The sequence below is a fragment of the Tachypleus tridentatus genome, chromosome 12, assembly GCF_004210375.1.
Source record: "Tachypleus tridentatus isolate NWPU-2018 chromosome 12, ASM421037v1, whole genome shotgun sequence".
Lineage (NCBI taxonomy): Eukaryota > Metazoa > Arthropoda > Merostomata > Xiphosura > Limulidae > Tachypleus > Tachypleus tridentatus.
Genome location: NC_134836.1, coordinates 67933110 through 67957493, shown reverse-complemented (window position 1 = coordinate 67957493; position 24384 = coordinate 67933110). Strand labels below are relative to the sequence as shown.

Genomic DNA, 24384 nt, shown 5'->3' with positions numbered 1-24384 from the left:
CAGCCTGTGGGAATTTCATGAAATTGAAACAATTATTTAAAGCTCTGGATACATCTGTAGTGAGCAAAAGTGTAAAGAATATTTCTATATAAGTTTGACTTGTTTAACATACTTTTCTAAAACAACTAAAGTGCGTGGTGTTTGTTTATTGTTCAAATTCATTATCAACAAGTCACAGACATCTACAGTAGATCTAAAAAAATGCGGTCCTGTGCAAAACTTGACAACAAAACAGGCCCTGTCTCAGATAAGTAAATTGCATTATCTAAATATATATATATATATATTTGTTACAGATTTTTATTACATTATCTATATATATATATATACATATTTGTTACAGATTTTTATTACATTATATATATATATATATACATATTTGTTACGGATATTTTAAAATAATTTGTTTCTTGAATAACATCGAATAATGAATTCGACTAAATGTCATATTATATACATACCTAAATTAATATCGGATACTAATACTATACAGTAAAGTCAGATGGACTTTAAACCTTATAAATAATTTAACTTTCATTTTCCAGTGTTTTTTTTTTTTGTTTATTAATTTTGCACCAGAGTAACTTTCATCACCAAGAAGTTAAAAGTTTAGGGTAACTTTCACCACCAAGAAGTTGTAAATTCATTCATTTGTTGGGAGTGCCCGGCATAGCCAGTTGGTTAGAGCGCTCGACTCGTAACCTGAGGGTCGCGGGTTCGAATTTCTGTCCACAAAACGTGCTCGCCCTTTCAGTTGCGGGGGCGTTATAGCATGACGGTCAATCTCACTATTAGGTGATAAAAGAGTAGCCCAAGAGTTGGCGGTGGGTGGTGACGACTAGCTGCCTTATCTTTAGTCTTACACTGATAAATTCCGGAAGCGTAGCGCAGATAACCCTCTCGCAGCTTTGCGCAAAATTTTAAAACAAACAAACAACTTATCTAACCTAAACCAACTACGAATGACATTTGCAAATAAAGACGTCATGAATGAATATCACAACAATACTCCACTTAAAGTCAAACATTTAAAACAATTTAATTGTTCAAGAAATGGTTTTGAGAAAACAATAAAATATTATTATAGAATAAGTAATTTGAAGAAGATTAATAAGCATATTTCAGTAAGAAACTTTTGACGCATTTAATACAGCCATACGAATGCATGAAAAGCTTGGACTACCATAAACAGTGGGCTGAAATTAGAAGATTCGGTGATAAACATGAGTATTAAGTTGAAATTAATAGCTGGGGTAATGGTACCCTGGATGGAAATTATGTAAATTAATGATTAATTAAAGCTTATCTTAGGATATGAAAAGTTTATTCCATTATATATAATTTAAAAAAAACGCCCATAAAAAGAGCTAAAAAGAGAAAATGTGAACCATAAATTTGCAGTAATCTCCTCAAGGCATGGACCCAACAAACCCTTATGCCAAATTTGGTAAAGATACATCAACCGGGTAGAAGAAATTGTTAAAAAAACCGCAAAAACACTCTTGAAAATCACAAATTGTAAAATAGAAAATTTGTGTATCTCCATAGACCTAACGAACCTACATGCAAGTTTTAGTGATCATCCATCGACACCCTAGGAACAAGTTACGTGGACATACAAGAGACACTACTGTTATATTTCTATAGATAAGTAGTTACATGAACATACAACACATAAAACTATTATATTCATATAGATAAGAGTAGTTACATGGATATAGAACAGACAATACTATTATATTTATACAGGTAAGTAGTTACATGGACTACAACTAACAGTGCTATAATACTTATATAGATAAGTAGTCACATGGACATACAACAAATCGTACTGTTATATTTATATATATAAGTAGTTACATGGACGTACAACAGACAGTACTATTATATTTATATGGATAAGTAGTTACATGAACATACAACAAACAGTACTGTTATATTTATATAGCGAAGTAGTTATATGGACATACAAGAGACAGTGCTAGTATATTTATATAGATAAGTAGTTATATGAACATACAACAAACAGTACTATTATATTTATATACATAAATAGTTACGTGGGCATACAACAGACAGTACTATTATACTTATATAGATATTTAGTTACGTGGACATACAACAGACAGTACTATTATATTTATATAGATAAGTAGTTTCATGAACAATCAACAGATAGTGCTATTATATTTATATGATAAGTAGTTACATTGACATACAAGAAACAATACTATTCTTGATGACAAGAAACCCACTTGAACTAAAAATGTATCTCAGTACTATTTTACTTATATAGGTAAGTAGTTAGATGAACATACAACACACAATATTATTAAATTTATATAGATAAGTAGTTACGTGAACATACAACTCACAGTATTATTAAATTTATATAGATAAGTAGTTACATGAACATACAACACACATGAAACAAAAGAAAAACTCAACATATTAAGAAAACAAATAAACACAGTCACAAAACTATGCTCACCAGATAAAATTAAAGATGAAATCAACAAAATAAAATATCACTTCATCAACATTAAAACATTTCCTCAAAATGATGTGGAAACAACAAACAAACAACAATAAATCCCAATATACAACAAACTATGCTGGATACCATATTTTCCCGACATCAGTGAAAGAATAACCAACATTTGGAAAAATTAAAATCACAACATTTTATTAAACACCAAATTTATTCAAAAACCAGGTACAAAACTAAAGTTCATACTATGTAAAAACTACACTGACAAACACAACACCAACATTATTTATAAAATACAATGCAACAACTGCCACGACTTCTATATTGGAAAGGGAAAAATCGTGACCCTTATTGCAAATCTGCATTTACACAGAATAAAAACTTCTCGAAGTTGGGGGTTGTACATTGTGTAATAACAAAGTTTTTCTAATATCATATAAGCAATAGTTCGTTATAACGTGATGAAAAATGAGTAAAATGGGGTGAGACATTAACATTAGACTAAAAATAAAACTTAAAAGTGGGAAGATAAATGAGCATTAGGTTAAATATAGAGAAAATGGAGACAGACATGAACATCAGGCTAAAAAACATACCCGAAAAAGTTGTTTGATTGTTATTTGATAAGACCTGACAATGACCCACCACTCTGTAATAGATTGTCAGTAATTAGATATTAACACATATTCCTACGCTAAAGTTATGTATTATTCTTCATCAGATTAGCAATTAATTTACTGTTCTACATAATTAAGCTACAACAAAACATTCTGTTCTTGAATATAAAGCAACTCTAGTGTCCAAAAGAGAATTAAAGCATACTATGAATGACTTCCATATTTGTGAAAACATCTTTACATACCTTTGTTGACCGTAACGTTTCCTAATGAAATGCTCCTAGGGAGAACTGCAAAGAGGAATATATTTAATGAGTGGAAACACAAGTATGTTAAAGAATGATGTCATCATTAGAAATTAGAGGATGATTTAGTAGAAGTTATTGTTTGTTACAAACGTTGAAAGGAACAACTTAAAACATAACATGAATTTCATTCTAGAAGTTACGTCACAAACCTTTGTTGATGCACTATTAACAGTGTAGTGCTGATTGGAGCAGTATTCATTAGTGTAGTGTCGATTGTTGTAGTATCAATTAATGTATCGAGGGCTATCTCCACTAGCTATCCCTAATTTAGTGCAGTGTTGATTGATGTACTATTAATTAGAATAGTGTTGATTGGTGTAGTAGTAATTAGTGTAGTGTTGACTGTTGTAGTCTTAATTAGTAGTGCTGATTGATGTGGTATTAATAAGGGTAGTGGTGATTTTTGTAATACTAATAAGTAGTGTCGATTGTTATAATATTATTTAGTATAGAGCTGATAAATGAATTATTAATTACTGTAGTGTTGATTCGTCTATTCTTTTTTGCCAAGTACTTAAAAACATCAATTAAAAATTGTTGGTTGATTGAATATTAAAATTTGTTCATAACGTACGTCATGACGACAAATTTTACAGAGACCTTAAGTACACGTTAACAGAAGTTAACATATAATAATTTCTACGTCAAGTCAAAGTCTTATGTTATACAGTTTTAAATTCATATATACTATAAACAAATAGTACACTTTAACAATATTATTATACCGTAGTTTATATGTTAAATATTCATAACAGTTCAAGTACTTATGTTACATTATTTTAAATTCATGTTTACATACCTACTATAAACAAATTTTAAGTACACGTTAACAATAGTTGTTATACGCTAGTTTATATGTTACATTTTTATGATAGTTCAAGTACTTATGCTATATTGTTTTGAATTCATGTTTACATATGTATTATAAACAGATTTTAAGTACACGTTAACAATATGTAATGTGCAATATTTTATATGTTAAATATTCATAACAGTTCAAGTAGTTATGCAATATTATTTTAAATTCATGTTTACATGTTTGTTTGTTTGTTTTTTAATTTCGTGCAAAGGACTATTTGCACAAATTAGGACTATTTGTGCTAGCCGTCCCTAATTTAGCAGTGTAAGACTAGAAGAAGGCAGCCAGTCATTACCATCCACCGCCAACTCTTAGGCTACTCTTTTACCAACGAATTGTGGGATTAATCGCCACATTATAAAGACCCCACGGTTGAAAGAGCGAGAATGTTTGGGGTGTCGGGGATTCTAACCCGAGACCCTCAAATTACGTGTCGAACACCCCTAACCACTAGGCCACAAAAATATGTAATTTACGAACACTAATACGTTTAAATTTTTTTAAATATAATTATTATTATTACCATAGTGTGATAATATTAACATACACTTATAATATTTTTTAGCTGTTAAGTGTAGTATCAAACCACGTATAATATGTATTTTTCTTTTTTGTAACAAGACACAAATTGTTTTGAATAATGAAATGTTTTTTCAATATTTTTTTACTGTTCTCATTAGTTGAATTTGTTCTTTCGATTTAAATCTATTATCTATAATTACTTGAAGATGTTAAACATATTCTGTTTTTGTTAATGAATTTAATGGCTGCAATATTTATTAGCTAGGCTCAGCATGACCAGGTGGGTTAAGGAGTTCCTCCCGTAATCTGAGGGTCCCGAGTTCGAATCCCCGTCGCACCAAACATGCTCGCCCATTCAGCCGTGGGGGCGATATAATGTTACAATCAATCCCACTCTTCGTTGATAGAAGAGTAGCCCAACAGTTGGCGGTGGGTGGTGATGACTAGCTGCCTTCCCTCTAGTCTTACACTGCTGAATTAGGGACGGCTAGCGCAGATAGCCCTCGAGTAGCTTTGCGCGAAATTCAAATCAAACAAATAATTACGACTGTAGCATTACACGGAGTCACTTACATTCGTTTTGATGAATATCTTCTATGTAAAATAAATTCTTAAAATTTAATCACAGAAATCTTCATTAAGCCATTTATTTTTTAATTGAAGTCGTTAATTATTTTTTTGATAACATCTCTATCAAAATTTCTCAGCGGCAGACGTAGTTCAGATGTTCCATTGCGTAGCCTTGCACCAAAACTAACATAAATGTTTGTTTTTTGAATTTCGCACAAAGCTACTCCAGGGCTATCTGCGCTAGCCGTCCTTAATTTAGCAGTGTAAGACTAGAGGGAAGGCAGCTAGTTATCACTACCCACCGCCAACTCTTGGGCTACTATTTTACTGACTAATAGTGGGATTGACCGTCACGTTACAACGCCCCTACGGCTGAAAGGGCGAGCATGTTTGGCGCGACGGGGATGCGAACCCGCGGCCCTCAGATTACGAGTCGCACGTCTTAACACGCTTGGCCATGCTGGGCCTAACATAAATAGAAACCACTAAAATAAATCAAAAAATTATAAGGGGTCCAAATCCTGTTTGGGATTAATGTAGCAATAATTATATACGGTTAACTACTTGTTTTTTGTTTAATCTACACAACTTAAACCAATGAAATACCTGTTAATACAGTTTTATAGCGTTTTTAAAGTTCTTACGAAAATGATTCAAAAACATCTGCCAACGTAAAAAGGAAAGCATTAGCTTATTAATCATCTTACTTAGTGCGTCTCCTTTAACTTATTTTTCTATAACCAAATTGAGAATTAAAAAGGTAATAATTCAAAAGTTTTGTTTTGTTATTTAGTCTTCTGTCAAATTTGTTTTATAGATTTATATTTCCTGGGCTGCAATGATTAAAAAAAAATAAAATAATTATTTCGACGTGAGATTGGGGAAATTAAACAACAATACTTTTTAATATTATCGTTTGGTCTTATAAAACTGCAGTGGATATCTGTTCTTTTTTTTACTAAAACACAAAAATAATTGAATGGGATTAATAATTTCAAAGCTCTACTTACATTTTGAAAACCAGATTGTAACTATGATAACAACAGCGAGAAGAACCAACACGTTTAACATTATTAAAACAATTTTCCATTTTTTCTTAAAACGAAAAGGCTCCTTCCTATCTTCCTCTACTGGTACATTCTGAAACGACAACAAATTTCCTTCCAGTCAATACAATCAGAGAGGATATTAACTAACAACAAGGGATGTTTGTTATCAGATAAAGCTACACAAAAACTTAATAAGTGATAATTTCAAAATCATCCAAACCTGTCAAAGCACGTTTATTCTATTTCATGTTCACTAAGTGTAATGAAAATACAAATACAAATATGTTTTTATAATTATAATTAGACGATAAACAAAGCAAATACAGCGGCATCATGCTAACAGGCATTGAAATTCTGGATTGTAATTGTGTGTGTAGTAAATTAAGTGGACAGTTTACTAGTATCTTATATACAATAAACTTTGAATAACTCTCACTATGTTATGCATAAGTTATTGATCCAAAGCCTTTTTCCCATGCCATTTAATAGAATCATCCAAACGCCCTCTGTTGAGTTTAACTGTTAATGTAGAAGACAGTTGATGAACATTTTAACAACCAGTAACATTAATAGAATCATGAACCACGCCTTTGGTTTGAGTTCAGCTGTTTATATAAAAGACAGCCAATGAGCACTTTAATAACCAGTAATGTTAGTAGAATCATGAAACATACCTTTGGTGAGTTTAGTTGTTAATATAGGAGACAGTTAAATAATACTTTAACAACCAGTAATGTTAGTAGAATCATGAAACATACCTTTGGTGAGTTTAGTTGTTAATATAGGAGACAGTTAAATAATACTTTAACAACCAGTAATGTTAGTAGAATCATGAAACATACCTTTGGTGAGTTTAGTTGTTAATATGGGAGACAGTTAAATAATACTTTAACAACCAGTAATGTCAGTAGAATCATGAACCATACCTTTGGTGAGTTTAGTTGTTAATATAGGAGACAGTTAAATAATACTTTAACAACCAGTAATGTCAGTAGAATCATGAACCATACCTTTGGTGAGTTTAGTTGTTAATATAGGAGACAGTTAAATAATACTTTAACAACCAGTGATGTCAGTAGAATCATGAACCATATCTTTGGTGAGTTTAGTTGTTAATATAGGAGACAGTTAAATAATACTTTAACAACCAGTGATGTCAGTAGAATCATGAACCATATCTTTGGTGAGTTTAGTTGTTAATATAGGAGACAGTTAAATAATACTTTAACAACCAGTGATGTCAGTAGAATCATGAACCATATCTTTGGTGAGTTTAGTTGTTAATATAGGAGACAGTTAAATAATACTTTAACAACCAGTGATGTCAGTAGAATCATGAACCATATCTTTGGTGAGTTTAGTTGTTAATATAGGAGACAGTTAAATAATACTTTAACAACCAGTGATGTCAGTAGAATCATGAACCATATCTTTGGTGAGTTTAGTTGTTAATATAGGAGACAGTTAAATAATACTTTAACAACCAGTGATGTCAGTAGAATCATGAACCATATCTTTGGTGAGTTTAGTTGTTAATATAGGAGACAGTTAAATAATACTTTAACAACCAGTGATGTCAGTAGAATCATGAACCATATCTTTGGTGAGTTTAGTTGTTAATATAGGAGACAGTTAAATAATACTTTAACAACCAGTAATGTCAGTAGAATCATAAGTTCAATTTCCAGTACTCTTAGTTACAATCGATTTTAATTGTAAATCAAAACTAGGATAGGATGCAATTTTCCCTCTCTCTTCTTGCCTTGTTTGAAACAAGAGCTATCATTTCGAAAGAAGTCTAAATTATGTAATGATTTTTTTTACAAGGAACTTCATACTATAGTTATAATTTGATAAATGTATAAGACGACGTCATTAAATCCTAATTATATGGACTATTTTTACTGCTACTAACTGATCTTAAGCTGTGAAAATATTTCTATCATCATTTTAGAAATTGGATCTTGAGTAATAATAACTGAAAATATTGGATAGAAAAACTGATTTTCCATATTATAAAAATATTTTCAATATAATTAAAATAAAAGAGAACAAAATCCAAAGGGAGTATTTTTACCTGCATAACACTCAGGTCACTTGAAGTTCGCATGACTGTTGTTAAGTTTTAAATTCTTGTAGTTTAGGCAAGTCTTGAAAAAGTAGGAAGTTCAAACTGTAATATTACCTTCTATAGGTATACTTGGCTGTTCTACGTCTCATGAATTTCGACTATTATTGGCTTTATCTCGAATGCAAGCACCCAATGAGAACCGTCTTTTCACTGAAACAACACACACGTGATCAAATGGTCAGATGATCTGAAACTTGACTAAATGATTAACTATTTATTTAAACAAATTTAAAGATTCAACAAATATTAATTACAACAACTTGGATAATGTATAACAAATAAAACCAAAACCTGGATAACATAAAATAACCAATAACAATGATATTTTTAACCTAAATAAATAATAACAAAAACCTGGATAATCTACAATAAACAATAATGATGATGTGTTTAGCCTAGAATAAATAATAACAACAACATGGATAACATACAATAAATAATAACAATAATCTGTTTAACCTACAATAAACAATAACAGCAACCTAAATAACTTACAAAAACTAATAAGAGCAGCGTGGATAAACTGGAGTAAATAATAACAACAGCATGAATAACCTACAATAAATAATAACAACAACATGGATAACCTACAAAAACAATAACAATAATCTGTATACTCTACAATAAACAATAAACACAACCTGGATACTCTACAGTAAACAACAACAATACGCTGGTTAGCCGATCGTACATAATAACAGTAATCTGTTTAAACTACAATAAACAATAACAATAACCTGAACACCCTACAATAAATAATAACAACAACCTGGAAAATTTACAATAAATATTAACAACAGCCCAGATAACATACAATAAACAATGACAACAGCCTGGACATTCTAGAATAAATATTTACAACAGCCAGTTGAAACAACAATAAACAATAACAATAACCTGGATAACCCACAATAAATAAAACCAAAAAGATGGATAATAAACAATAAATAACAACATTAATTTGTTTAATTTACAATAAACAATAATAACAACCTGTATAATCTACAATAAACAATAACAACAATAATCCATTTAACCTACATTAAACAATAACACCAACCTGGATAACCTACAATACACATTAACAAAAACGTTTATAATCTACAATAAACAATAATAACAACCTGTATAATCTACAATAAATATTAACAACAGCTGAATAACCTACCATAAACAATAACAACATCGATAACCTACAATAAATAACAAAAACTAGCTAGATAATCAACAGTAAACAATAACAATAATCTGTTTAACCTACAAAAATAATAACAATAATCTCTTTAACCTACTATAATCTACAATAAGAAATAATAATAAGCTGGATAATCTACAATAAACAATAAAAATAACATGTTTATCTTCCAATAAACAATAACAGCAACCTGAATAACCTATAATAAACAATAAAAACAACCTTTAAAATTAACAATAAATAACAACAACAGTCTGGACAACGTAGAATAAATAATTACGACAGCCAGTTGAAACTACAATAACAACAACCTGGATAACTTACAATAAAAATTAAAAACAGCCTGTATAATCTACAATAAATAATAACAATAGACTGTTTAACCTACAATAAAAAAAAACAACCTGTATCATCTACAACAAACAACAATAACGACATTTATAATCTGCAATAAACAATGACAACAACCTCGATAATCTACAATAAATAATAGAAACAGCTTGGATAACCTACAATAAATAATAACAATAACCTGCATAACCTACAATAAATAATGAGAACAACAAGGATAATCTACCTTAAACAATAATAGCAACAAATATAATCTACAATAAATAATAATAATAGCCTGGATAACATACAATAAATAATAATAATAATCTGTTTATCATGAAATAAACAATAACAACAATTGAATAACCTACATTAAATAATAACAGCATTTTGAATAATCTACAATAAACAATAACAAGTACCTGGATAGTCTAGAATAAAGAATAACAGCAACCTGAATGATCTACAACAAATAATAACATAGCCTGTATAAACTACAATAAATAGTAAGAACGACTTGGATAACATACAAAAACAATAACAATAAACTATATAATAAAAAATAAACACAACCTAGAAAATTTACAATGAATATTAACAACAGCCTGAATAACCTACTATAAACAATACCAGCCCCCCAGCGGTATATCCGCAGACTTACTACGCTAAAAACTGGGTTTCGATACCCGTAGTGGGCAGAGCACAGATGGCCCATCGTGTAGCTTTGCGTTTAATTGAAAAAAACAATACCAACAACCTGGATAATCTACAACAAATAATAACAATAATCTGTTTAGCTCACAATACACAATAAAAACAACTTTTATAATCAATAATAAATAATAACAACAGCTTGGCCAACCTACAATACATAATAACAATAATCTGTTTAACTTAGAATAAATAATAACAATAATATCTTTAACCTACATAAACAATAACAACAACCTGTGTAATCTACAATAAACAATAACAACATCCTCGGTAATCTACAATGAATAATAACAACAGGTTAGATAAACAAGAATAAATAATAACAAACGCCTAGCTAACCTACAATAAGTAATAACAACAACATGGATAATCATAAAATAAACACTGACAGCTACCTGTATAATCTACAATAAATAAAAACAACAGCTTGGACTTCTTCCAATAAATAATAACCATAATATGTTTAATCCACAATAAATAAGAACAATAATCTGTTTAACCTCCAATAAACAATAACAAAAACTTGGATAGTCTACAGTAAACAATAACAACAACCTGGATAACCTACAATAAAAAATAACAACAATCTGTATAATCTACAATAAATAATACAACAGTCTGGTTGACCTACAATAAATAATAACAATAATCTGTTTAACCCACAAGTTACAATTATAATAGACTGTTTAACCTATAATAAACAAAAAACAACAATCTGTGCCATCTACAATAAACAATAATAACAACGTTTATAATCTACAATAAACAATAATAACAACGTTTATAATCTACAATAAACAATAACAACAACCTGTATAACCTACAATAAATAATGACAACAATGAGGATAGGCTAAAACTAACAGTAACAACCACATATATAATCTCTAATAAAAATAACAACAGCCTGGATAATCTACAATAAACAATAACAACAACGTGTATAATCTACAATAAATAATGACAACAGCCTGGATAATATACAATAAATATTAACAATAATCAGTTTAACCTACAATAAACAATAACAACAACATGGGTAGTCTACAATAACAATAACCTATATAAACTATAATAAATAACAACAACAAGCTGGATAACCTATAATAACTAATTACAATAATCTCTTTAACCCACAATTAACAATTACAACACACTCTTTAATCTTGAGAAGCAATAACAACAACCTATATAATCTACAATAAACAAAAACCACAAACTCGATAATCTATAAAAAAATAATAATTTGTTTAACTCATAAAAATAATAACAATAATCTCTTTGCCCGACAATAAACAATACCAACAACTTGAGTAACCTACAATAAATAATAACAACTGTCTCTTCAATGTACAATAAACAATAACAACAGCCTGGATAACCTACGATAGATAATAACAATAATCTGTTTAACCAACAATTAACAATTACAATAAACTTTTAATCTACAATAAACAAAAAACAACAACCTGTGTCATCTAAAATTAACAATAACAACAACCTATATAATCTACAATAAATAATAACAATATACTCGGTAATCTAAAATAAATAATAAGAACATGTTGGATAAAAAAGAATAAATAATAACAAAAGTGTGGATAACCTACAATAAATAATAACAAGAATCTGGATAATCTTAAATAAACAATGACAGCAAACTGTATATTTAGAATAAATAATACCAATAGCCTGGATAACTTACAATAAATAATACTAATCTGTTTATCTTGCGATAAACAATAACAATAAACTGAATAACCTACATTAAATAATAAGAGCAATTTCAATAATTTAAAATAAACAATATCAACAACCTCTATAACCTACAGTACACATTATCAACAACCTTTATAACCTACAATAAACAATATCAACAACCTCTATAACCTGCAGTACACATTATCAACAACCTTTATAACCTACAATAAACAATAACAATAAAATGAATAATCTTCAATAAATAATAACAAATTCCTGGATAACCTACAATAAACAATAATAGCAACCTGCATAGCCTACTATAAACAATAACAACAACCTAGATAATCTATAGTAAACAATAACAACACGCTGAATGACCATTATATATAACAACAATAATCTGTTTAAACAACAATAAATAATAACAATAATATCTTTAACCTACAATATACCATAAAAACAGCTGTATAATTTACAAGAAGCAATAACAACAAGCTAGATAACCTACAATAAATACTAACAACAACAAGTTTATATTACAATAAATTATAACAACAACCTGAATAATCTACAATAAATAATAACAGCACCCTCTATAATCTACAACAGACAATAACAACAGCCTGCAAAACTAACAACAAATAAGCACAACACCCTGAATAATCTAAAATAAACAATAACAATAGTCTGTTTATCTTGGAATAAACAATAACAACAAGCTGAATATTCCACAAAAGATAATAACAATAACCTGTTTAACCTGCAATAAACAATAACAAGAACTTGAATAATCTATAGTAAACAATAACAACACGCTGGATACCCTAAAATATGTAATAACGATAATCTGTTTATCGTACAATAAACAATAACAACAACCTGGATAATCTACAATAAACTATAACAACAACCTGTACAATCTACAAAAAATAACAAAACAACCTGGATAACTTGCAAAAACCAATAGCAATAACCTGGATAATCTACAAAAAATAATAACTACAGTCTGAATAATTTACAATAAACAATAACAACAACCTGCATAGCCTACAATAACAATAAGAACAACCTGGATAATCAGCAATAACTGTTAAGAATAGTCTGGATAACCTATAGTAAACCATAACAACAATCTGTATGATCTACAGTAAATAATAACAACATCCTGAACAATCTACATTAAATAATAACAATGATCTGTTTAACCTAGAATAAATAATAACAATAATCTCTTTGACCTACAATAAACAGTAACAACAACCTGGATAATCTATAATAAGCAGTAACAACAAGCTAAATATCCTACTGTAAATAATAACAATAATCTGTTCATCTTGCAATGAACAATAAAAACAACCTGAATAACGTACAATAAACAATAAAAACAATTTATATAAACTGTAATAAACAATAACAACAACCTGAATAACGTACAATAAACAATAAAAACAACCTGTATAAACTGTAATAAACAATAACAACAACCTGGAAAATCAACAATAAATAATAACAACAGACTGGATATCCCACAATAAATAATAACAACAATTTGTATAATCTACAATAAACAATAACAACAATGGCTAATCTACAATAAATATTAAGAGCAGCCTGAATAACCTACCATAAATAATAAAAACATGCTTAATAATCAGCAATAAATAATAACAATAATCTGTTTAACCCACAATAAAGAATAACAATGACATGGATAATCTGCAATAATTAATAACAATAATCTGTTTAATCCACAATAAATAACAACAATAATCTGTTTAACCTACAATAAACAATAACAACAACTTGGATAGTGTACAGTAAACAATAACAACACGCTGGATAGCCTACAATAAATAATAACAATAATTTGTATAATATACGATAAACAATAACAACAACCTGGATAATGTACAATAAGCAATAACAACGGCCTGAATAACCTAAATAAAGAAAAATAACGACCTGGATAATCTATATTAAATAATAACAACAGCCTGGACAACCTACAATAAATGATAATAACAACCTGGATAATCTACAATAAACAATAACAACAACCTGATTAATCTATAATAAATCTACAAATAACTGATGGCATGTTTTTGTTTATAAAAATATTTCCCACAGTGAACATAACTAATAAAGTTCAAAACAAAAATAACGTTAAACAACATCTTCGAACTTACCTATGGAACCACTTTTACCCCAGTAATCACGACTTACAACTACACAACCAGTGGTCACAAATGTTTAAGCTTTAGACGTAAATCTCCTATTGCTTCGTGGGAATGACGTAGCTAGAGGCGTGGCTAGGAGTGTCTCGTGCAATTTTCTAAAGATAACCACAGCTCTTCTTTCGACCAGTTGTCGTTCTTTCAGAAGATACGTGTCATTTATCATTTGTCTTTTTAAATTATTTTCTTAACCTCCAAAATATAACGAAGTCTAAAAAAAAGACAGTTTTTACTGCGAAGTCGTGAAGCTTCAGAAAAGTTCGTGACAAAAGCGGATAACGAAACGTACAAGTGAGATAGATATATAGATGGACAGAATTCAGTTTTCTTATATAGATATATAGATGGACAGAATTCAGTTTTCTTTGTTATCGCAGAAACAAAATTACCTTAATAATTCAACGTACTGTAAAATGTAAAAATGCAGTAAAGTATTTAGAAGTATAAATACACACGTACAGTAAAGAGATAACGAAGAGTATATTAAGGTCCATTAATGTGCTTAGAAATATAACCAGAAAATCAGGTAAAGTGTAGCGTATAAACTAGTATCAAAGTTTAAATAACAATGTTTAACACCAATATTAAATACAAGTGTTTAAACTAACAACACTTTGTAGACCACATTTGTAATCCAGTATAAGGTTTAAATAACAATGTTTAACACCAATATTAAATACAAGTGTTTAAACTAACAACACTTTGTAGACCACACTTGTAATCCAGTATAAGGTTTAAATACAAGTATTTAAACTAACAACATTTTGTAGACCACACTTGTAATCCAGTATAAGGTTTAAATACAAGTATTTAAACTAACAACACTTTGTAGACCACATTTGTAATCCAGTATAAGGTTTAAATAACAATGTTTAACATCAATATTAAATACAAGGTTATAAACTAACGACACGTATTAGAGCTCGTGCTGATACAATTGACGCTCGTGTTCTCGTGCTGTTTCTGATATACTTTCCTGTATCAGTCTACTATGATTATACACAGTATCATAGTTTTCGTTGTAAACATTTCCCATCTCCCCTTCATTGACCACGCTTTAAAAAAATTTACAAAAGCAGATTGGATTTACTCTGGATGATATGAAAGAGATGAAAACTACAAAAGCAGATTGCATTTACCCTGGATGATATGAAAGAGATGTGGCCCAGTGAAATGTATCTGATTTCAGTCTAACTGTCATTTTTATAAACAAAAAAGCAACAACTGACTCTCAGATGTGACCGGAAATCTGTGATCCTCCGTCTTAGTCAGCTTCAACTTATAGTTTCAGTCCAATGAAACCCATCTTAGGAAGCTGTCCAGTTTTGTCACAGATGCTTTTAGTCGGGTAGTTCTGTTTCGTAACAACAATATTCAATTTGCACCTAATTCACTTAGGGTGTGATTTAGGAGTTTCCGTACTAAATCTTTCTATACACCTGGGATGTGATTTAGGAGTTACTATTATAAAGCTCTTTCCTGTGAGAGGTTTCCAACTTCGATGTATAACACTGAGATTTCACTTCTCTGAAAAATTGTGCATTGTTTTATAGTGTGGATATAAAAGTTGTGCATTGTTTTATAGTGTGGATATAAAAGTTGTGCATTGTTTTATAGTGTGGATATTTAAATATTTATGATTTATTACATCAGCCATAATTCTACATGCAGCAGTATTGGACATACAGTAGTATTGAACTGTTAACTAATGGTCAGTTCTCTATGAATGATATAAAATGATGCTATTATGTCACGATTATTATCTGTGGACAGATACTGGTATGTATGTTACAAACTTTTACAACCTGAATGTTTGGTTGTTACTCACCCAACATCAGGTGTATATGTTACAAACGTTTACAACCTGAATGTTACGTTTTTAACACATCTATCAGATACTGGGTAAGTAACAACCTAACATTCAGGTTGTGTATGATAAACAAATTTACAACCCAAATGTCAGGTTGTTACTAACACAACCCACAAAGTGTATAATGCAGCCCGAATGTTTACTCAGTTCAAAGATGACCAATGTCAGAAGATATCCTACTAAACTATATCTGTTTATCGAAATCAACTTTTTTCCAGTAGAAAAGAGAATGTGTTAGAAATTAAATCATACGTTGTTTGTCGAACTTTGTTTTGTTGAAGTAACATAAAAATGATACGATAAAAGAAAGACTTACTTTTCCTAAAGAAATACACTGCTTTAGAACCTAAAATGCGTATCATTGTTCAAACTTTATTTTCCTTAAAGCACACGAAATTAGTGTTAGAACGTAACTTATCTAAGTATTACCCCTTATCTATCTCACATAGTTACCATAACCACCACTTTCTTTCTGATGTTTCCATGACAACATGATAAGAACTTTATCGAATCATGAAACTCAGTATTTCTAATGCTGCCCTTCTTCGATCGGTCTCCTAAACCTCCGCTACAATTGATTTTTCGTCGATGAAAACCAAAGCGAAATCTCGCGTTCTAGCAGAGATGCCAATATTTCTCAGGTGCTACTTGACCTTCTAACCGATGATTCGTTCGATAGCTCCCTTGGGCATCTCTGCGCTACGTTCACGTGACATTACACCAGTGTTTCCTTGTTATATCTATCGATTCCTAACTTGCTAATAGCAAGAACATAAAGTAAGAACAACACAGCCGGTAAGAGTTCAGATTACAACATGAACATCAAGTAAAAACAAGACAGTCGGTAATGGTTCAGGTTACAACATGAACATAAAGTAGGAACAACACAGTTGGTAGTAGTTCAGATTACAACATGAACATAAAGTAAAACGAACACAGTCGGTAATAGTTCAGGTTATAACATGAACATAAAGTAGGAACAACAAGCTGGTAATAGTTCAGATTACAACATAAACATAAAGTAAGAACAACAAGCTGGTAATAGTTCAGATTACAACATGAACATAAAGTAAAAACAATACAACTGGTAAATAGTTCACGTTACAACATGAACATAAAGTTGGAACAACACAGCTGGTTATAGTTCAGATTACAATATGAACATAAAGTAAAAACAACACAGCTGGTAATAGTTCAGATTACAACATGAACATAAAGTAGGAACAATATATAGTTCAGATTACAACGTGAACATAAAGTAGGAACAACATATAGTTCAGGTTACAATATGAACATAAAGTAGGAACAACATATAGTTCAGGTTACAATATGAACATAAAGTAGGAACAACATATAGTTCAGGTTACAATATGAACATAAAGTAAAAATAACACAGCTGGTAATAATTCAGATTACAACATGAACATAAAGTAGGAACAACATATAATTCAGGTTACAATATGAACATAAAGTAAAAATAACACAGCTGGTAATAATTTAGATTACAACATGAACATAAAGTAGGAACAACATATAATTCAGGTTACAATATGAACATAAAGTAGGAACAACATATAGTTCAGGTTACAATATGAACATAAAGTAGATACAACATATAGTTCAGGTTACAATATGAACATAACGTAGGAACAACATATAGTTCAGGTTACAATATGAACATAAAGTAAAAACAACACAGCTGGTAATAATTCAGATTACAACATGAACATAAAGTAGGAACAACATATAGTTCAGGTTACAATATGAACATAAAGTAAAAACAACACAGCTGGTAATAATTCAGATTACAACATGAACATAAAGTAGGAACAACATATAGTTCAGGTTACAATATGAACATAAAGTAAAAACAACACAGCTGGTAATAATTTAGATTACAACATGAACATAAAGTAGAAACAACATATAGTTCAGGTTACAACATGAATATAAAAACATCTCAGTGGTTACAATGTGAACTGTTTCTACACTTTCGTTATTATTCCTTAGGTGTCGCCGCTCTGACGAATCATGTATATTGTGTTCGATAACAACTAAGTTGATAACACGGTTTTAACTTGATTTTTACTTAAAGGAAGTTTAGCTGATTATTAACTCAGTGAATGGTTTATTGATTCATTCAACACTCTAATAATATATTAATAGTTTCACACCAGTAGGTTGGTGTAATACTTAACAATTCTACATAGTTAATTACTGAACTGCTTGTTAATTGTTCCATTAGTAATATTGAACAACACTTAACGAAACGTTGTTGAACAGTTTTCGATATAAAATTATAATTAATTGTAATAGTTTTAGAAATGTGTCAAGAAGACTAATGTTAAGATATGATGTGGTGATGAGTATTGAACTTTTTACGGTCAAACATATTGGGCACGTGACATGACAATATGCGTCATCAACTGTTGAAATCATTTTATATTTAACATATGTTTAACATCATATTTAACAGGAACCTCGGTTTTAGTGGAAGTCATTGTTAGATACATTAAAGTAATGGTGTACTTTTAATACACCTTTACAATGATCCGCAAGTTTCCTTACAACAGTGATTTTATTATAACGTTATTACAACAGCTATCGCAGTACGTTTAGTTATTTCTTCATCACCCTAAAGAAGTGATAGAGTACAAAATCTAGCATTAGAGTTTATAAATAAGAGTTATCATACTGAAACACGCAACACGCTTCTCAACCTTATATGCGTCTCTGAGCTGGGTGTGATTATTAGATTTTAAACAGCTTTTCTACGTCACGGACGTACCTCTAGACTATCGCCTGCCTCATTAGTTATTTATAAACAAATGAGGTATTAAACCTATCTCAACTTACAGGACGTATACGTTTTATCTCGTAAAGATGTCATATATTATCTTCAATTTCACTTATTATATAATGTTTGTGACAAACTTTGTGACGCTGCTGCTTTACCTTTTACAAAGAACTGACAAAGTTTCAAAAATGCATGAAAATTAATGTTGTTTATATCGAAGGTTTGGTTTAGTTTGTTTTCAATTTCGGGCAAAGCTACTCGAGGGCTATTTGCGCAAGCAGTCCCAAATTTAGTAGTGTAAGACTAGAGGGAAGATTGCTAGTCATCACCACCCATCGCCAACTGTTGGGCTACTCTTTTACCAACGAATAGTGGGATTGATCGTCACATTATATCGCCCCCACGGAACAGGAGTCGAATTTCTTAACCACCTAGCCATGCCGGACAATTATATTGAAGGACACAGATTTCCTATTACGTACACGTCACATTCTAAACATATATCCTAAACAGTTTTAGACTATTGAAGTGAAAAAAGTTCATTGTTACTTACTTCTATAACCATATATACTGGAAAGCTTTAGACCATAAAGTGGCAATAGTTGATTGTTACTTACTTGTATATTCCTATATTCTGAACAATTATAGACCTCTACAATTGCAATAGGTCATTGTTACTTACTTCTATATCCATGTATCCTTAAAAGGTTTAGACCTCTTAATTGTTATTTACTATATATCCTGAATAATTTTACACCACTAAAGTGGCAATAGATGGTTGTTACTTACCTGTATCTCATCATATCCTAAACAATTTTAACCCGCTAAAGTAGCAATAGTTTATCTTTTCTTACTTTCATATCCATATATCCTGAACAATTTTATACTTCTAAAGAGGCAATTGTTCATTGTTACTTACTTGTCTATCCATACATCCTGAACAGCATTGGACCTCTAAAGTGGGAATATTTCTATTGGTACTTACATGTATATCCATGCATCCTGAGCTGTTTCAGATCAATAAAGTGGCAATAGATCATTCTTATTTCTTTGTATGTTCTTGTATTCTGGACAGTTTTAGACGTACAAAGTGACAATAGTTCATTGTTATACACATGTATATCCATATATCCTGAACAATTTATACCACTAAAGTAGCAGTAGTTAATTATTACTTGCTTTTATATCTATATATCCGAACCAATTTTAGACCGCTAAAGTGGGAATAGTTCATTGTTACTTACTTCTATATCCTTATATCCTATTCAGTTTTAGGCCACTAAAGTGCTCGTAGCTTATTGTTATTTACTTGTATATCCATGTATCCTGAACAGTGTTAGAAGAGTAAAATGGCAATAGTCCATTGTTACTTAATTGTATATCTATATATATTCTGAACAATTTTAGACCTCTAAAATGGCAATAGTTCATTGTTGCTTACTTGCATAATCATATATACTAAACAGTTTCATACCTCTAAAGTTGCAATAGGTCATATTTACTTACTTGTATATCCATATGTTCTAATCTATTTTAGACTTCTACAGTGGCAATATTTCATTTTTACTTACTTGTATAGCTATGTATCGTGAAGAGATTTTATAGCGCTTAAGCGACAATAGTTTATTCTTACTTACGAGTATATCCAGTGTCCTGAACCATAATAAAACACTCTTAATAAAGTATACTATACTTGACACATATCATTGCAGATAACGTAATTACAGGGCTGTCTGTATTTTAATGAATCTGCTTGTAAGATGCTACAACATGTTAGTTATCAACTACAAAACTAAAACAAGTTAAATAAACTTCCAAGTTTTAACAGGTATTTAAAGTAACCGTAGATATACAGGTGTGCTAACATTTCATCCAGTTACGGTGTCCTTGCACTTTGGTTTTGAGAGGTATCATTCTCTGTGCGCCCACGGAAATACTTGTCATTCAAGAGTCGCTTGACATTTTGGTAGACTATTTCTAGCAATTTGAACTTTTCTTTACCCACGGAAAACATTCCAGTCATAATGGTAGGGTCAGCACTAGCCGAAAATAACTAAGTTTTATGAAGAGGACAACAACGTATATCAAAGGAGGAATTTCATCATCGTGGTCTGTATATAATCCTTTATGAACTTTACTTCAGTGATTTGAACACATTTATGTTTCTATAGCAAATATTTCAACGTTTCTTGTTCGTTTTTTTTGTACTAATATTTCAACGTTTCTTGTTCGTTTTTTTTGTACTAATATTTCAACGCTTCTTGTTCGTTTTTTTGTACTAATATTTCAACGTTTCTTGTTCATTTTTTTTGTACTAATATTTCAACGTTTCTTGTTCGTTTTTTTGTACTAATATTTCAACGTTTCTTGTTCGTTTTTTTTTTTGTAGTAATATTTCAACGTTTCTTGTTCGTTTTTTTGTACTAATATTTCAACGTTTCTTGTTTCAAAGCTCGTTTATAATTGTGTTTCTTTAATAAATACTTCAGAACACTGTTTATAGTTGTGTTTCCATAAACAATATTTCACAATACTGTTTATAGTTGTCTTTCCATAAATAATGTTTCACAATACTGTTTATAGTGGTGTTTCTATTAACAATATTTCAGAACAAAGTTTTAGTTGTGTTTCTATAATCAAAATTTCACAATACTGTTTACAATTGTGCTTATATTATCAGTATTTCAGAACATTGTTTTTGGTTGTGTTTCTTTAATCTGCGTTTCAGAACATTGTTTATATTTATCTTTCTATAATCAATATTTCAAAACACAGTTTTAGTTGTGTTTCTACAATCATTATTTTAGAATACTGTTTCTAGTGGTACTTTTTATAATTAATACTTCAGAACACTCTTTATAGTTTAGCTTCTTTACTCAATTTTTCAGAACTGTTTATAGTTGTTTTTATAACAATATTCTATCACACAGTTTCTGGAGGTACTTTTTTAGTCAATATTTCAAAACATTGTTTATTATGTTTTTATAATAATATTCCAGAATACTATTTATAATGGTGTTTTTGTGACAATATTTCAGAACAGTGTTTCTAGTGGTATTTCTATGACAATATTTTAAAACACTGTTTATAATTGTGTTTCTATAACAATATTTCACAACACAGATTATAACGGTGTTTTTATGACAATGTTTCAAAATAGTGTTTCTATAACAATATTTTAGAACATTGTTTATAATGGTGCTTTTATCACAATATTTCAGAATAGTTTTTATTATCGTGTTAATATAACAATATTTCAGAACATTCTTTCTGGTGGTGTTTTTATGACAATATTTCAGAACAATGTTTATAATCGTGTTTGTATAATAATATTTCAGAACACCGTTCATAATGGTGTTTCAATAACAATATTTTTGAACGCTTTTTATATTGGTGTCTCTATAACAATAGCTGAAAAATGTTTATATTTTTTTTCTAATACAATATTTCAGAACGCTGTTTTCATTGTTGTGTCTATGACAATATTTTAAAACACTGTTTATAGTAGTCTTTCTATAACAATATATCACAACACAGGTTGTAATGGTATTTTTTACAATATTTTAGAATAGTGTTATAATCGTGTTTCTATAACAATATCTTAAAACACCGTTTATAATGGTGTTTTTATGACAATATTTCAGAACAGTGTTTATAATCGTGTTTGTAGAAAAATATTTCAGAACACTATTTCTAGCACTGTTGCTATGAAAAGATTTTAAAACACTGTTTATAGTTGTGTTTCTATATCAATATTTCAGAACACCTTTTATAATGGTGTTTTATGACAATATTTCAGATTATTGTTCTAATGGTGTTTCTATAACAATATTTCAGAGCAACGTTTAAAATATTGTTTATATAACCTCATTTCATGACACTGTTTATAACCGTGTTTCTGTAACAATGTTTCAGAACACTGTTTATAACAGTTTTTTTAAGACAATGTTTTAGGACACCGTTTATAGTTTTGTTTCTCTAACAATTTTTCAGGATAATATTTATAGTTGTGTTTCTAGATCAATATTTCAGAATAACGTTTATAAATGTGTTTCTATAATACTATTTCAGGACACGGTTTATAATGCTGTTTGTATACTATTTCAGAACACTGTTAAGAATGCTGTTTGTATACCAATATTTCAGAACACTGTTAAAAATTGTGTTTCTATTACAACATTTCAGAACACAGTTTCTAGTTGTGTTTCTATAATAACATTTCAGGACACTCTTCATAGTTTTGTTTTTATAACAACAAATCAGAACACTGGGTTGAGTTGTGTTTTTATAACATTTCATGATACGGTTTATAGTTGTGTTTCTATAACAATATCACAGGAAACGTTTTATAGTTGGTTTCTATAAATATATTTCAGGATAATATTTATAGTTGTGTTTCTATAACAACATTTTAAGACACTGTTCATAGATGCGTTTTTATGACAATATTTCAGGACACTCTTTATAGTTGTGTTTCTATGACAATATTTCAGGACACTCTTTATAGTTGTGTTTCTATAACAACATTTAGGACACTGTTTATAGTTCTGGGAATATAGCAATATTTAAGAACACCGTTTATAATTGTGTTTTATAACAATATTTCAGAACAACGTTTATAATGGTGTTTGAATAACAATATTTTGGAACACTTATTATAATGGTGTCTCTATAACAATAGTTGTACACTGTTTATAATGGTTTATCTAATACAATATTTCAGAACACTGTTTATAATGGAGTTTTTATGACAATATTTCAGAATAGCTTTTATAATGGTGTTTCAATAGCAACATTTCAGAACACTGCTTATAGCTGTCTTTCTATAACTAAATTTCTGGCACTGTTTATATCTGTGTTTCTGTAACAATATTTGAGAACAGTTTTTGTAATTATGTTTCTATAACATTGTTCCAGATCATCGTTTATAATGGTGTTTATACTACAACATTTGAGAACCCTGTTTATAGATCGGTTCCTATAACAATATT

The 24384-nt window shown here is 29.7% G+C and overlaps 1 protein-coding gene across 2 annotated transcripts in view; it reads right to left on the bottom strand.

The window, feature by feature from the left end:
* Nucleotides 1-14849, bottom strand: part of LOC143233477 (atrial natriuretic peptide-converting enzyme-like) — a 40653-nt gene extending 25804 nt beyond the window's left edge. The window contains exons 1-4 of one of the 2 annotated variants that reach the window (XM_076469746.1): nt 14679-14849; nt 8494-8697; nt 6378-6507; nt 3354-3398 (exon numbers count right to left, since the gene is read on the bottom strand). In XM_076469746.1, coding sequence (XP_076325861.1) covers nt 3354-3398; nt 6378-6507; nt 8494-8526 — 208 coding nt within the window. In that variant the 5' untranslated portion in view covers nt 8527-8697; nt 14679-14849. The remainder of the gene's footprint in view (nt 1-3353; nt 3399-6377; nt 6508-8493; nt 8698-14678) is intronic. The other variant, XM_076469747.1, reaches the window with a different exon arrangement.
* Between the last annotated feature and the right edge of the window lie 9535 nt (nt 14850-24384).